A 13,161-nucleotide genomic window follows, 5' to 3' on the forward strand; every position below is an offset into this window, starting at 1 on the left:
TGTTGAAAATTATATTTTTCTTTCCTTCATTATACTTTTTTTATTATTAAAAATTTTCATCTAATAAAATAGAGAAAACTCAAATTTATAATCTTTGATAATCAATTCGCAGCAGTGTTGCGGTATTGGTCGTTGTCACGGTGTAACGGATTCGGACAAAATTAGTGTAATGCATATCGAATTTGTATTAGATCTGAAAAAAAATATTGTATAAGCCGATACTTCGCGTATATGATGATACGTTGAATCATTTAAGAATTTTATTATTAAGGCAATTGTTTCCATTTTTTTTTTGGCATTCAAGTTACAACACCATGAATATGACAGGAGTTTGATAGATGGGAAGGGTGTTACATTTATGTGGTTCCACCAAATCCACTGCCATTGTCTCTTAATTTGCATCTCTTCATGTTTAGTGCTCCCATGTGAGGCTGCCCCCTCTCAGACGCAAACTCAGCGAGAGAGAGAGAGAGAAACGAGCTTCAAGGACGACAATTCATCTGTGTAAGTCTGACTTCCTACTGTTAACAAAATATGGATTTATTATTTAATTTTTATATATGAGTTATGAATAATAAGGTTATTTTAATTTTAAAATTGAGTGCATTTATTAGAAAAGAAACTGCAAATATTATTAATCAAAACGATTCTTTACAACTTCCCATCTAATAATCCCCACATTGATCAAAATTTTCAAATGAAATAGAAAAAATTAAAATTCTATATAAGTAGCGGTCGCTATTAATAAAATTCTGGTCCAAACTTATATATATATATATGCGTCCACATGTCATGTGACATGCTTATTTATGTTACGGTACTATACCTTTCACATTTAGGGACATCGATCAATTCCATGCATAGCTGTCATTGATCATCATCAATATTGGATCTAATTCACTCACGTGTTATATACATACGTATATTGCTTCTGATTTATAATATTCAAGCCCTTGTTTCGATCACTGCCTAACAATCTCACATGACCTCTATATATATTTATATATATATATATATATAAACAAACAATCTCACATGAAATTTGAACTTCTTCTTGATGGAAAATGATATGATGGAGGATGCCTGTCCCTCCCTTCAATTGAAAACTATGCATGAAGTTCTGTACACCGCCAACGATGGTGATTGAACATTATATATTATTGTAATTGGATCACTATGTGACGAGTCTTATTTAGTAATATAATCGATAACATACAAGATCCTTTTTAACATTCGAATGAAAGATCTAAAATAAAATGGCGATGGTGCATGTGGTTCTTATCATACATATGGATGACCTATCAAAACAAACAATCTCACACGAAACCTAGGCAAGCTAGCTCTAGCTTGATGGAAAATGATATAATGGAGGAATGCGGTGTGTCCCGGCTATTGATAACTTTGCATGAAGTCCGGTACACCACCAACGATCTTGATTGCACATTAGGTGATGTAATTGGACCACCATGTGACGAGTCCCGTCTAGTAATTCAATCACCATTGTAGGGGGTGTCCAAGACCTTCTCAGTATTCGAGATGGAAGCCTGATCTATAGAAAAGGGCATGAGATGGTACTTGTGATTCTTAGCGTAGGGATGCTCTCATTGTAACCCTTCTCGATGCTCTCATTGTAACCCTTCTCTCCCTGCTTCTTTGTAAATGCGTAATATTAATTATGCTTCTCTGTATATGTGTGTGACTGTGTGTATGTGTGCAATATTAATTAGGTCCTATATATGCTGGCAAAGAGGCCATGACAACCAAGTGTTATTACCAATGTCTAAATTATGATATGGCAGCTGGTAAGATATTACGATGAGCAGCTAATTCAACACTGAGATATGGATGATAAGAAAGTGGCTATATATATATATATGCGTGTGTATATATTTATGGAGCACGAAATGGCCAATCATGTAAAGTCAGTACTTGCTTGTTGGTCCATAATAGCCCGACAATTGGCATTAATCAAGGGCAGACATTAGCCAGCTCAATTCCAATAGCATGATGGCAACTATAGGAAACATTTGTGATTAATTTAAGTAGTAGAGATGACTGATTTCTGATACAACCATAAATCTTATGGCATTTACTAGGGATCTTCAAAAACCCCATTTAAATCCTAAGATAACCTAATGAGCTGGCCATCTCTGGATTATGAAATCTATATAATATTATTGTCTTCTTGCTCGTATGCATTAATGTGGACTTGCCATCTCTATAATAGAATTTAGATATTTTTCACAGCCAGATAGAGTTAGTTCTCTATCGTTTATTGGTAACTTAATTAGTAAAGTGTTCATCTCTCCAAATGGGTGTGCCTGTACGTATTCGATTCCCTTCTTTCGAAATTTGCCAGGAAAAAAATATATAATAGTTTGATCAAAAGTAGAGTTTACATTTTATGAGTTCCACCTAATGATCCAATCTCCATCCTTATGAACTATAGATCGTTCCCCTTTTTGCCATATAAATCTTTATAAGAAGACTGATTAACTTTTGGCTGTTGGTGGTTTATAAACAATGCTATTTCTGTAAAAGATTATAAATTAAGATATTGAGTGATTAGATTATTGATATATTCTTTTTGGTAAGTGGAATATTGTTAAAATCATTTTTGTCCCTCTTGGAACAATGGGTCCTATTCTTTTTCATAGCTAACGGGGTACAATGGTCCTTAAAACTATTAAACATGCAATTAAATGTCCATCGGGTCATCATTCCAGTGATTTATCTTTGTATACTGTTCCAATATTATTGTACTAGTTGTGTCAACTTTGTTCTAGATTGGCGCTAAATCATTTTATAATTTTGTATACGTTCTTTATTTTGTTTGGTGAAGTGGTGTTCGATTTTCATACTTATGATCATATTATTTGGACTAATGACAGTATATATTTCAACATTCATCAAGTGTAACTCATCAATAAATATCAATATTTAATTTTAATGGTAAATATGCATATATATGTGTGTGTGTGTGTGTGTGTGTGTTGGGGGGGGGTGGGGGGCTTATTAAATGGATACTTTGGGAGGATGGTTTGTCGACATTGCCCATATGTTATCGTGCATTTGCATGCTTAAGATAAAGCACAAAGGCACAAAGGAACAAAAGGCTACAAGGCTATATAAGCTAATAACTAAAGACTAAAAGATAAATTAGGATATTGATTACTACAAATCAAGGAAAAGCACGTTCATTATTAAAGTTATAAAAACTCATCAACCCTATACATGTGTTTATTGTTAATTTCTAGTGAATCCAAGAAATGATTAATTAGTTGAAATCGATATTTTAGGTGTTGGGGAGAGAATACAGTTCATCTAAATTAAATGGTTAATGGTATAATTGGCGTCCAAATTAGTAGTTTAATTTTTGTACTTGTTGCACTGAGATCGAGATTAGCCATGTTGATAAGGAAGAATAAACACGTAACAGTCTCTAATATGCCAAGATGACACCAAAAGATGTGGTTAAGGAATTGAAAAACTAGGGTTTTTAAGGTAATGATGGAAGGGTCACATGCTTGGAGTAGCATGCTTTGATTCCTTTTAAGAATAGTGATGAAAAAAAAAAAAAAAAAACTGGAAATAGAAAAAGAGTGGGGAAAGAGATGTCCCCATCCACTTGCTTCATGTGGGGACCATCAAATCCCCTCAATGTAAAGCTCTCAAAAGGGTACCCCAAAAAAAAAAAAAAAAAAAAGCAAAGTTTGTTGCCCCAAATCTTACTTCTCACTACATTACAAAAATAAAGCCCTAAACCCCGTAAAGGGGAATATAAAAAGTTCATTTGCATGCTTGTTTACAGTTAGCTTTGCTTTAAAACAAACAACATTTCATGTCTTGGGCATTGCATTTGTTCTTTGCTTTTTAATCTTATAGTATTAACATAAAGGTTTGTGATTATGGGTCAATTTTGTTTTTTTTTTTTAATGAAAGGCACATCACCACCTTCCAAGAACTTTGCCTTCCCTCTTTTTTTGTTTTCCCCTGTTTTTTTTGGTTTATGAATAAAAAAGCAAATCTAAATTCTTATCTAACTTGTCAAGGCTGCTCAGACTATAGGGTCTTCGATATTTTGAGGTCTCAAATTTGAATCATGCTTTGAATAATATCTGGAGTTTACGTTGTAGGCCTTCAAATTACGCGTTGAATGATGAATTTTTTATAAAAAATCCATTGCCAATATTCTAAATTAAATCTTTGATGAAAAAATACAAGAAAATTCAATTTCCACGAGATCATCTAATAAGCAACCACTTCACATTCTTGAAAGTATTACAAAATTGTGTTAGAAATTGTGCACATATACATTGCATTACACATGAGAGAGGGAGAGGTCTCTCTCCTAGACTCTAACTAAATCCTAAAACTAGCGTTACAAGCCAATAGCCTAAACATTTAGCAAAATACATAGGCACGGCCATTTTTGGGGTTAGTAATAAGCTAGACTAGATGATGAGCATAATAGTAGCGACAAATATAATGATAAAATCAAAATATATCCTAATTCCTATAGTAATTTAAATTTTTTTTTTTTTTTTTCCCCCAACTCAAAACTAAGCATATTACAAGAAGACAATAACTTAAGAGCTTAGAGCCCTTGATCTTGAGTACTTGTGACATCATCAGGCAACTGTCGGAATATAATTGGTGCACCATATTGCGGGTATAGAAGCATCAGGACCGTTGGTGCGTGTTGATAAGTGGGGCTCAAGCTAAAAGAGAATCTCTGCAGTAGGATCGCAAGAGTTAGTTTAGCCTGTAATATTGCTAGATTTTGGCCAATGCATGTGCGGACCCCAAGCCCAAATGGAATGAACGCCACAGGATGTTTTGCTGCGCGGGCCACCCCTTCTGAGAATCGATCAGGGTTGAATTCATCAGCGTCGTTGCCCCATATTGCTTGGTCGTGATGAACGGCCAGGATTGGTATCAAAAGCTCGGTCCCACGTGGGACCTTGCATCCCCCGAGCTCCACATCCGCTTTTGCCCGTCGGATTGTCGCCACGATTGGTGGATAGAGTCGTAAGGATTCATTGATAATCATGTTCAGCTGCACACCAGATCACAAAACCAAAATTATGCGGAGTACTTCCAAATTGTCAAATTTACCCCTCACATTCTTTTCATGGTAATGGTGAGTTTCTAACATTATGATGGTAAAAGAGGGCATGTCCCTTGAAAAGTATGGTCTTTAAATAGTTCAGAGCATTACCATCTTAAGCTTGACAATGCCATCTTTGGTAGGTACGTCACGTGGTCCGCACACCTTACGCACCTCGTCACGTGCTCGAACCTGCCACTGTGGGTGCATAGCTAGCAAAACTGTCGTCCACGTCAGCAAATTCGACGTCGTTTGCTCACCGGCGAAGAAGAAGCTCTTGCACTCCTCGGCAATGTCGTGAACAGTGATCTTCGACGACAACGACGACGGCGATGATGGATTTAACTCCTTGGTGCTGGCTTGAATCATAAGTCCCAACAAGTCCTTGGCGCCATTTTCAACCATTTCGTTCCCCCAATTCTCTCTCCTTCGATGGATGACATTCACTAGAGATTTCTTAATTTCTCTATCCAATTTCCAAGACTTCATGTTCTTTTTCGTAGGCAGGAATCTAAAATAAAAAATTCCCAAAAATAATAAAAATTAATCTTTTTTTCAGCCATATTTTTGAATTATAAAGTACTAGAACATGTGACCACCTGACAATTAGTTAAACTAGTAAGCAAAATTTTCAATTATTGAAATATGGTTATGGAATAAAATTGATTAATCAATGTAATGTATGTATATATTACCTATAACCAGGGATGAAAATCTTTTGGAATGCGTCGGATGCAAGCTCCATCTGTTGAGCTTGTAATCCGAAAATGGCTTTTCCATCTTCATAGCTGCTGCCGAATGCTGTTAGTGTAACGATGTCTTCTGTCAACGTTTTGAAACATTCAGAGACTTCAATTTCGATTTCACCCGAATTCGACATTGCACACCATTTGTCCAACATTTTTGTCACACTACTTGCCACCACAGGTATCAACAACTATAAACATTACAATAAAAAATAAAAATGTTACATAATTGGAATATATATATATATATATATATCAAAATTTGCAAGTGTTGAATCAAAGTAGCAAAAAGAGGTGAATTAATGATTGAACTTACTTTGAGATTTTCCATATGGAAGGTGGGGGTGATGATTTTTCTATGGTGAGCCCATTTCTCTCCTTTGAGGCTTAGAAGTCCATCACCTTCAAGCTGTTTGACAAGTGGGTGAGCCTCATTTTTCTCATAGAATTCAGACTTGGAAGTGAAGATTTCTCGAATTAGGTCCGGATCGGAGACGGTGAGACGAACCGTGGGTCCGAACCACACTAGAAATGTTGAACCTGTGATGGATATCACAAACCATAATTACAAATTACAATTACAATTACAACTAGAGAATGGCGAGTAATTGAAGTTGTAAAAGGTAAAGAGAAGCTTTGCACCCAGAAGGAAATGGCGTAAAGCTTGAAGTAGTAAGTGTCAAGTTTGTTCGAAAGAGGTATGAGAAAGAAGACAGCCACTTATTCACAAGGCATGGATAGTGTAGACCCAGAAAGATCTAGAGAGAGAGAACAAAAACAAAAGAAAGTAGGAAGAAGACAACCCAAGAAGTAAAACAAAAGAAAGTAAGGAAGAAGACAACTCAAACCTGTAAAACACTATCAAACACCATTCAACTTCATTATAAGAAATTTAACCGCCCATTAAAAACAAGAAAAAAAACAAATTATAAGGACATGGGAATCGGAAAAGGTCGTGAAAACTCCATCACCATGATGTTAAAAAATCTCAACGTTATCATTACAAATATGACTCACCGGATGATTGAGGGGAAAGCAAAAAAAATTTAAAAAATCAAAATTACCACTACAAATATCTCACACACACACTATATAGTATATTGGACCAGAAAAGAGGGTACAATTGAAGCAAGAGAGTAAGAATGGAGAAAAATAAGAGTGGAGCACTCAGAAGTCTGACATAAGCATCCAAACTGAGAAGGAAATATATATATACATATACATATATAAGCCTTTCGAAAGCCATGAATGTTAAAACAAGTACACCAAGCTAATGAAACATAATAGCCAAGGCACAAAGCCAGCGTAAAATCAAGAAAATTAGGAGTTAAAAAAGAAAAAGAAAAAAAAGAGCCCACCCTCAACTAATAATTAATATAAATCTAATGGTTGCAAAAAATTCACAATTTTTTTTTTTTTAAAGAAGGATAACAATATATATACATGTATATATTTATATATATCCAAACTAAAATTTCCAAAATAATTTTTTTATGACAGAAATAAATTTCAAAAAAAAAACACACACACACACACGCAGAGACACACATACACAAACAGAGGAGAGGAGAAGTTGAAGATATACATATAGATATATAGAAGAAGAGAAACATACCATAGATTTTCTTCCAGTGATGATAGAAGGAGAGGACTCTAGGGAGAATATTGTGAGAGAAAGGTTGAGGCATGGGTTGAGAAGAGGCCTTCAACATTAGGCTCACAAGTTCCTTAGCATTCCCTATGAAGAAGCGATAAGGGGGTCCTCTGATTCCTTGCTTTGAGAAATGGTCTTCAATCTTTCTGGGTCTCCACCACAGCAAGACACCAAGCTTCAAAACACACACCAACACACACACACAGATGAAGACTAGCTTCAACCCACAAAACAACACCTCCTCTTCCATGTTAAAACTAATCACTACTATATCTATCTCTTTAGCCTCACAACAACACTACTTGTCTGTTTGTGCTTGCTATCTATAAAATGCGGAAAAGCCAGCAGCTTTTCTTTTCTTGTTGGGTGGTGCCCCTTATCTTCTTTTCTTATATGTTTGTTACCTCACTGTGTCTTCTGTTTTTAATACCAACAACTTTAGAGAGAGAAAGAGAGAGAGAGAGAGAGAGAGAGAGCGCTTGGCAAGGCCACCGGCGTAGGGGCCGCCATTGGAATTATACGGGTCAACGAATGATGTAATTTTTTTTAATTTTTTAATCTTCTTAAGACAAGGTTACCCTTGTCTTTTCCAATTAGTATCATTATACCCCTTGAATCTATTTTGTCTTTTCCATCCGGATAAGAATATTATGAAACAACACTGTATAAATTTATATAGTTTTAGAATTTTGAAAGTCTACATGTATTTGTATGTGTGTGTAAGGTATGCATGTTTGGCTAAATTAGTTGATTCGTGTTAGAGAGATTGTTGGATTAAAGGGTTTTTATCTTCTGTTGGAGTGGATAAACTTAACTGTTGGTCTCATTTAGTTTTTTTTTTTTCCTCAATTCTTTTAGTTTAACAAGGATAAAATTTTATATGCATAGTTTGATATGACAATTAGAATGATATAAAAATTTCTTTCACATCTAAACAAATGGGCACAACAATTCACTACTACCACTATGTCTTTCCGCCTTCCACCACCAGAACCATCGTCTCCTGCCACCATTGCATTTTGCCCCTACCACCGCCTTCCGACATTACCACCTTCATCGCTTGAAATTATAATTATACAAATCGATCTAACAAGTATAGCTAAATATCATTTCCTAAAAAAAAAACCTTTTACATGCAGTTCCACAACTGAAAGATGGATGCTTTATATACAAAATCACTGTCAAATAGTATATTTCTGGAATGATCCTCATTCAAGAAATATGAAGATATTTCTGACAATTAGTCCAATATAAAATTGAAGGCATGAATGGAGAGGATAACAGAGGGGCGTGAGTTGTATACTTACAAATATTTTATATATATATATATATATATATATATTCATGGAAGTTGTGTACGTATGTATGTTATTAAATCAGAAACCACTTCGGCCACAAATTTCGTGGTAACAATTAAAAAGGCTCATAACATTGCCCAATGTTGGATTTTTGTAAAAATTAGTTGAAAGAGACATTAAAGGGAATGTCACCAGATTAAACATTATTAACTATGCACCACTAATACTGTCTCGAAGTTGGGTCAAATTCTCATGCTATTTTACAAATATTCCATGTCACCTCTTCCTTTTCCAATCCAAAAAACAATGAGGGTTGTTTTAAATAATATGCTTAAAATTAATACACTCTTAGTCCTTTATTAGTAATTTAATTTTCTCTTTTTACATATCTCAAATTAGTTGTCCTTTTTAAAAAGTCAAAGCATCTTTTTTTTATATTTCCGTCATTATCCTATATCTTTTTAAAAAATTTTAAACTTTGTAACTATATATATTTAAATTAAAAAGAACAATTTAGTAATTTTAAAAGCGGACAATGCATTAATTACATGTCACCTTAAAAAGTTATAAAACTAAAGATGAACAACTAATAAAGGAGGGAGGTAGTAAGTGATTGAGTTATTGAGTTTTACGTGTACTCAAACTGATTGACAATCCAAGTCAGTTTGTACCTTTTCTTAGTAGGAAAATAAATTTGATTAATAAACTCTTAAGTAAGAGTGTGGAAAATTTTATCAAGGGTTTTGTGGTTTAGTAGTATCTCTTTTATCTTTCAAAGTGTATGATAAGGGGTTCGAGTTTTCAAATGAGCAAATTATGTGGGTGAGTGATGCGTGTGAATTTCTTGCTAATGCCAAAAAAAAAAAAAAAATTGAGGAAATTTCGTAAGTCTCTGTTCAACTCCTCTGCTCTCATATATAATAATAATTCAGTCTCTGTTTATAGGAAGCTTAACGCACACAAGGGCACATGAATCAAATCTCTGGACCATATTTGCCATTTGCTCTTCCCATAACCTGTCTCGATCATAACTTTTGAGTTCCCTTCTATTTCAATTGATTTAATGAACATCCTTGTAGCCATAAAAATTAAAATTAAAATTAAAAAACTATCTTTTAAGTACCAAAATTTTATCAATGGAACAGAAGATCTTCCATAATTGGAAGATGCAGACTCCATAACTCTTACCGTAGTAACATATATACCCCACCTGCCTCACCATTAAATTGTGTACTCACTTTCACTCTCTATCTGTATATTCTACTACTTTTAACTTCAATACTATGTAAAGTCAACACTTAATCAAAATTGCTTGTAAAATACTAGGTAGTAACTGGTTCAAATTATGTGAGAGTCAAAGTGATTATATGAGTTTCTTGTCAAAAGAGACCTAAATAATTCTCTTAAATGTATTTCATGTGATATTTGATTATATAACGTTGTCGTTTTTCAAATATAAATACGAGTATGATGCAGAATGTAACTTTTCTTTTAACATTCACAATTGATCATTGAAAAGCCTTAAATTATGGTATCATTTGATTTTTGGTTACTTCGAAAAATTCTAGTCACAAATGAAAAATCATTGAAAGGATGAGCCTCAGACAAATTTGATGAGTTTAAATTCCATGAATATGATTTCAAAATCATTTGCCTAATTTGTGGTGTAAAAGCATGAGGGTAATTAGCTAAGATGGGCTAAATTATTGTTGGTTGTTCCCCAAAAGATGGTCTGGAAGGGTAGAACGAAAAGGGGCACAAAGGTGGTTTGTGAATTTGGAATGTTGCTCTTAAATTTGGTGCACATGGGAACAAGGCTGTCTATTTAAGGGTTTCTTTGTGTGCCCTTTGGTGGGGGATATATGCTTTGGTTGACCCAACAATGGCTGGCCTCTCAAAGGCCAATTCCCCTACTCTTGTCTTAATAATCCCAAGACATGTTTGTTTCATGTGCCCTTCATGGGTCCTACGTTTTCAAATACATGTTCAACCGCTACATTTCAAGAGTTAAGGGGCCGAGAATACCGTAGCTGTCTCATTTCAACTACTACTAGTATACTTGGGAATGGATTTTCAGGTATTAATTTTACAACTCTAAGACGTCACATTAATACTTTATTTAACTAATGAATATGGTATGAATTAGAGAACAAAGTTTCGAGTCTCATGTTTTTCAATCTAACTTTCATATTAAGGAACAGTTTCCTTCTTATAATTGAATTATTTTCTCAAAACCAGACAATCTTTCTCTTAAAAAATATGAAGGATTCGTCTCTCTTGAAAAACAGTGTCACTTACTATCTTCATAAAAATCAATCTCGCACAGCATGGATCTTTGTAAATTGGAGTTATTTTAAGGGTTTATGTAGAAATCTCAAATTTGGGCAATACTAATTTTTCTAGAATTTGTGAATAGGAATATAGGTATGATTAATCTTGCAAACCTCTAGTTGTAACAATCAAAAATTGTTGATGGTAGAGGAAATCGAAAAAGAAAGTTTTAGAACGGTGAGAAAGTGTCGTAAAAGCGTATTTAAGTATATTCACTAGTTAAATAAGTTGTTGATGTAACGCTTTAGTAGTCGTAAAATTAATACCTGTAAATACTTGAAGAGAATCCGTTCCTGTATATTTGGACATTTCATCTCATTACAATATAATATAGAGAGAGACACACACTTCCAAAAACTTCTGAACTCTTAGATGAGATAATATTAGATTATAGTTCTTGATATTATACGTTTAAAGAAAACCATCATTCATTTGTTTGAGTTGGATATTAAATTGAAAGATTTAAGTAGGAAGGGACAAAATAGATATATATATATATATATATATATATATATATATATATATATATATATAAAATTAAAATAAAAAAAGAGTGGCGGTTAGGGGATTAATGCCCTAAACATCTAGTGACAAGGTGGAGCCATATGCCTTGTCTAACGGGGCCTAAGGCACTTGATTTATGGTTATGGAAACACTTATGAATCCCAAATAATTATACTAAAATACTCATCAATGCTACCGGTATTATTAATGAGTTACAAGAAAAGGTTATAAAATTCGTATGTTAATAGTTAGTGAATTAGTGAAAGCGACTCCAAATCATATATGTTTGTTAATTTTTATTATTAATTTAAAGTGTGAAAAGTTAAATGAACCATACATATGATATGTAAGATTGTTCTACCACTGACAAATATTTGACCACTTGAATATCTCTTCATGCCTATAGCAAATAGATGGTTAGAGTCCACGGATTAGTGATGACCTTAATTAAACCACAACCTTAGACAGTAATTGAAACACTCTCTCTATCCCCTTAGTTTTTGCTGGGAGTTGGGAATTATCCTTACTATTATTCCTTAGTACTACTACAAGTAAACACGGATTTTCATTGAATATTTTAAGGAAGATCTGAAATTGTCCTTGGGTGCCTCTTTCTTTGTCTAACTTTAGTGTGATTGAGTTGGTGGAAATGAAATTTTGTGTGCCAGAATAAATTTAATAAAATAAAATAAGTGTAAAATTAGAATGAAGTTTTGGATTCAAAAAACTTACTGGAACCTGTCAAAAGGACAAGAGCAAATCATGACTTAAGACCATGTGGAATTTTCGAAAATGAACAATAACAGCCAGCCAAAAAGCCTGTTGCAACTACTGTATTTTCAATATTTATCCATTTTACTTTTATACTTTATAATCTGTTTTTGTCTCTATGTTTTTTATGTCAGATGATAACAGAAAAGCAGCAACCCGTTACACTTTTGATGGGAAAAGGACATATGATTTGTACTGTATCTATAGCAATTGGTTCTGTTATTGGTTTTTGAAGAAATTTCCTAGCACTAATTATATTGGTTTAATCTTTTCAGTTAAAAAAAAAAAAAAAAAAAAAAAAAAAAAAAAAAAAGAACTCACAAATCATTCAATATTGCATTTACTTAGAAATAATTTTTTAAGTGATTTTGTTCTTTTTCTTGTTGTATATTGAAAACACAGCTACAATGTAAAAATTACACTGTTAATTCCAATATTACTTTGTTGTTATTGTTGTGATTGACACTTGTATATATAATCTGAAATGTATGACATTCAAGAATGTTTATATGTTATTTGGAATGACATAAACTTTTCTAGAATAACATATTTTCTATAATTTCTCAACACATTAAACGCAAGATCTGTTACTTTAAAAGGTGAAAAAGTATTGCTACATTCTAGCCTTCAAAGAATAGGAGAGACTTGATGCTTTTAGAATTTTGTACATTGTGCATGTAGACATGACCATCTGATTATATGTTCGTAAAAAGAGCATTAACATTATTTACCATATGCTTATAGTTT

General features: G+C 33.5%; 1 protein-coding gene across 1 annotated transcript; it reads right to left on the reverse strand.

Moving 5' to 3' along the window:
- Window positions 1–4,246: 4,246 nt before the first annotated feature.
- LOC132279971 (cytochrome P450 734A1-like) lies at window positions 4,247–7,966 on the reverse strand. Its single transcript, XM_059782057.1, has 5 exons — window positions 7,472–7,966; window positions 6,173–6,396; window positions 5,806–6,047; window positions 5,222–5,621; window positions 4,247–5,059 (listed from the first exon to the last, which is right to left on the reverse strand). The coding sequence occupies exons 1-5, from the start codon at window positions 7,758–7,760 to the stop codon at window positions 4,598–4,600; spliced, it is 1,617 nt and encodes a 538-aa protein (XP_059638040.1). The 5' UTR covers window positions 7,761–7,966; the 3' UTR covers window positions 4,247–4,597.
- Between the last annotated feature and the right edge of the window lie 5,195 nt (window positions 7,967–13,161).

This window comes from Cornus florida, unplaced genomic scaffold (assembly GCF_030987335.1).
Source record: "Cornus florida cultivar Cherokee Brave unplaced genomic scaffold, ASM3098733v1 CherokeeBrave_3.0.0_Hap2_Chr10, whole genome shotgun sequence".
NCBI classification, from domain to species: domain Eukaryota; kingdom Viridiplantae; phylum Streptophyta; class Magnoliopsida; order Cornales; family Cornaceae; genus Cornus; species Cornus florida.

What these genes read in the sequence shown, in the direction of transcription:
- LOC132279971 (XM_059782057.1), bottom strand. Translation starts at nt 7,760, where the DNA reads ATGGAAGAGGAGGTGTTGTTTTGTGGGTTGAAGCTAGTCTTCATCTGT. An exon ending in TCCATATGGAAAATCTCAAA is followed by an intron (nt 6,048 to 6,172) that starts GTAAGTTCAATC and finishes TAATGTTTATAG; the next exon opens with TTGTTGATACCTGTGGTGGC. An exon ending in ATTTTCATCCCTGGTTATAG is followed by an intron (nt 5,622 to 5,805) that starts GTAATATATACA and finishes TTTTTATTTTAG; the next exon opens with ATTCCTGCCTACGAAAAAGA.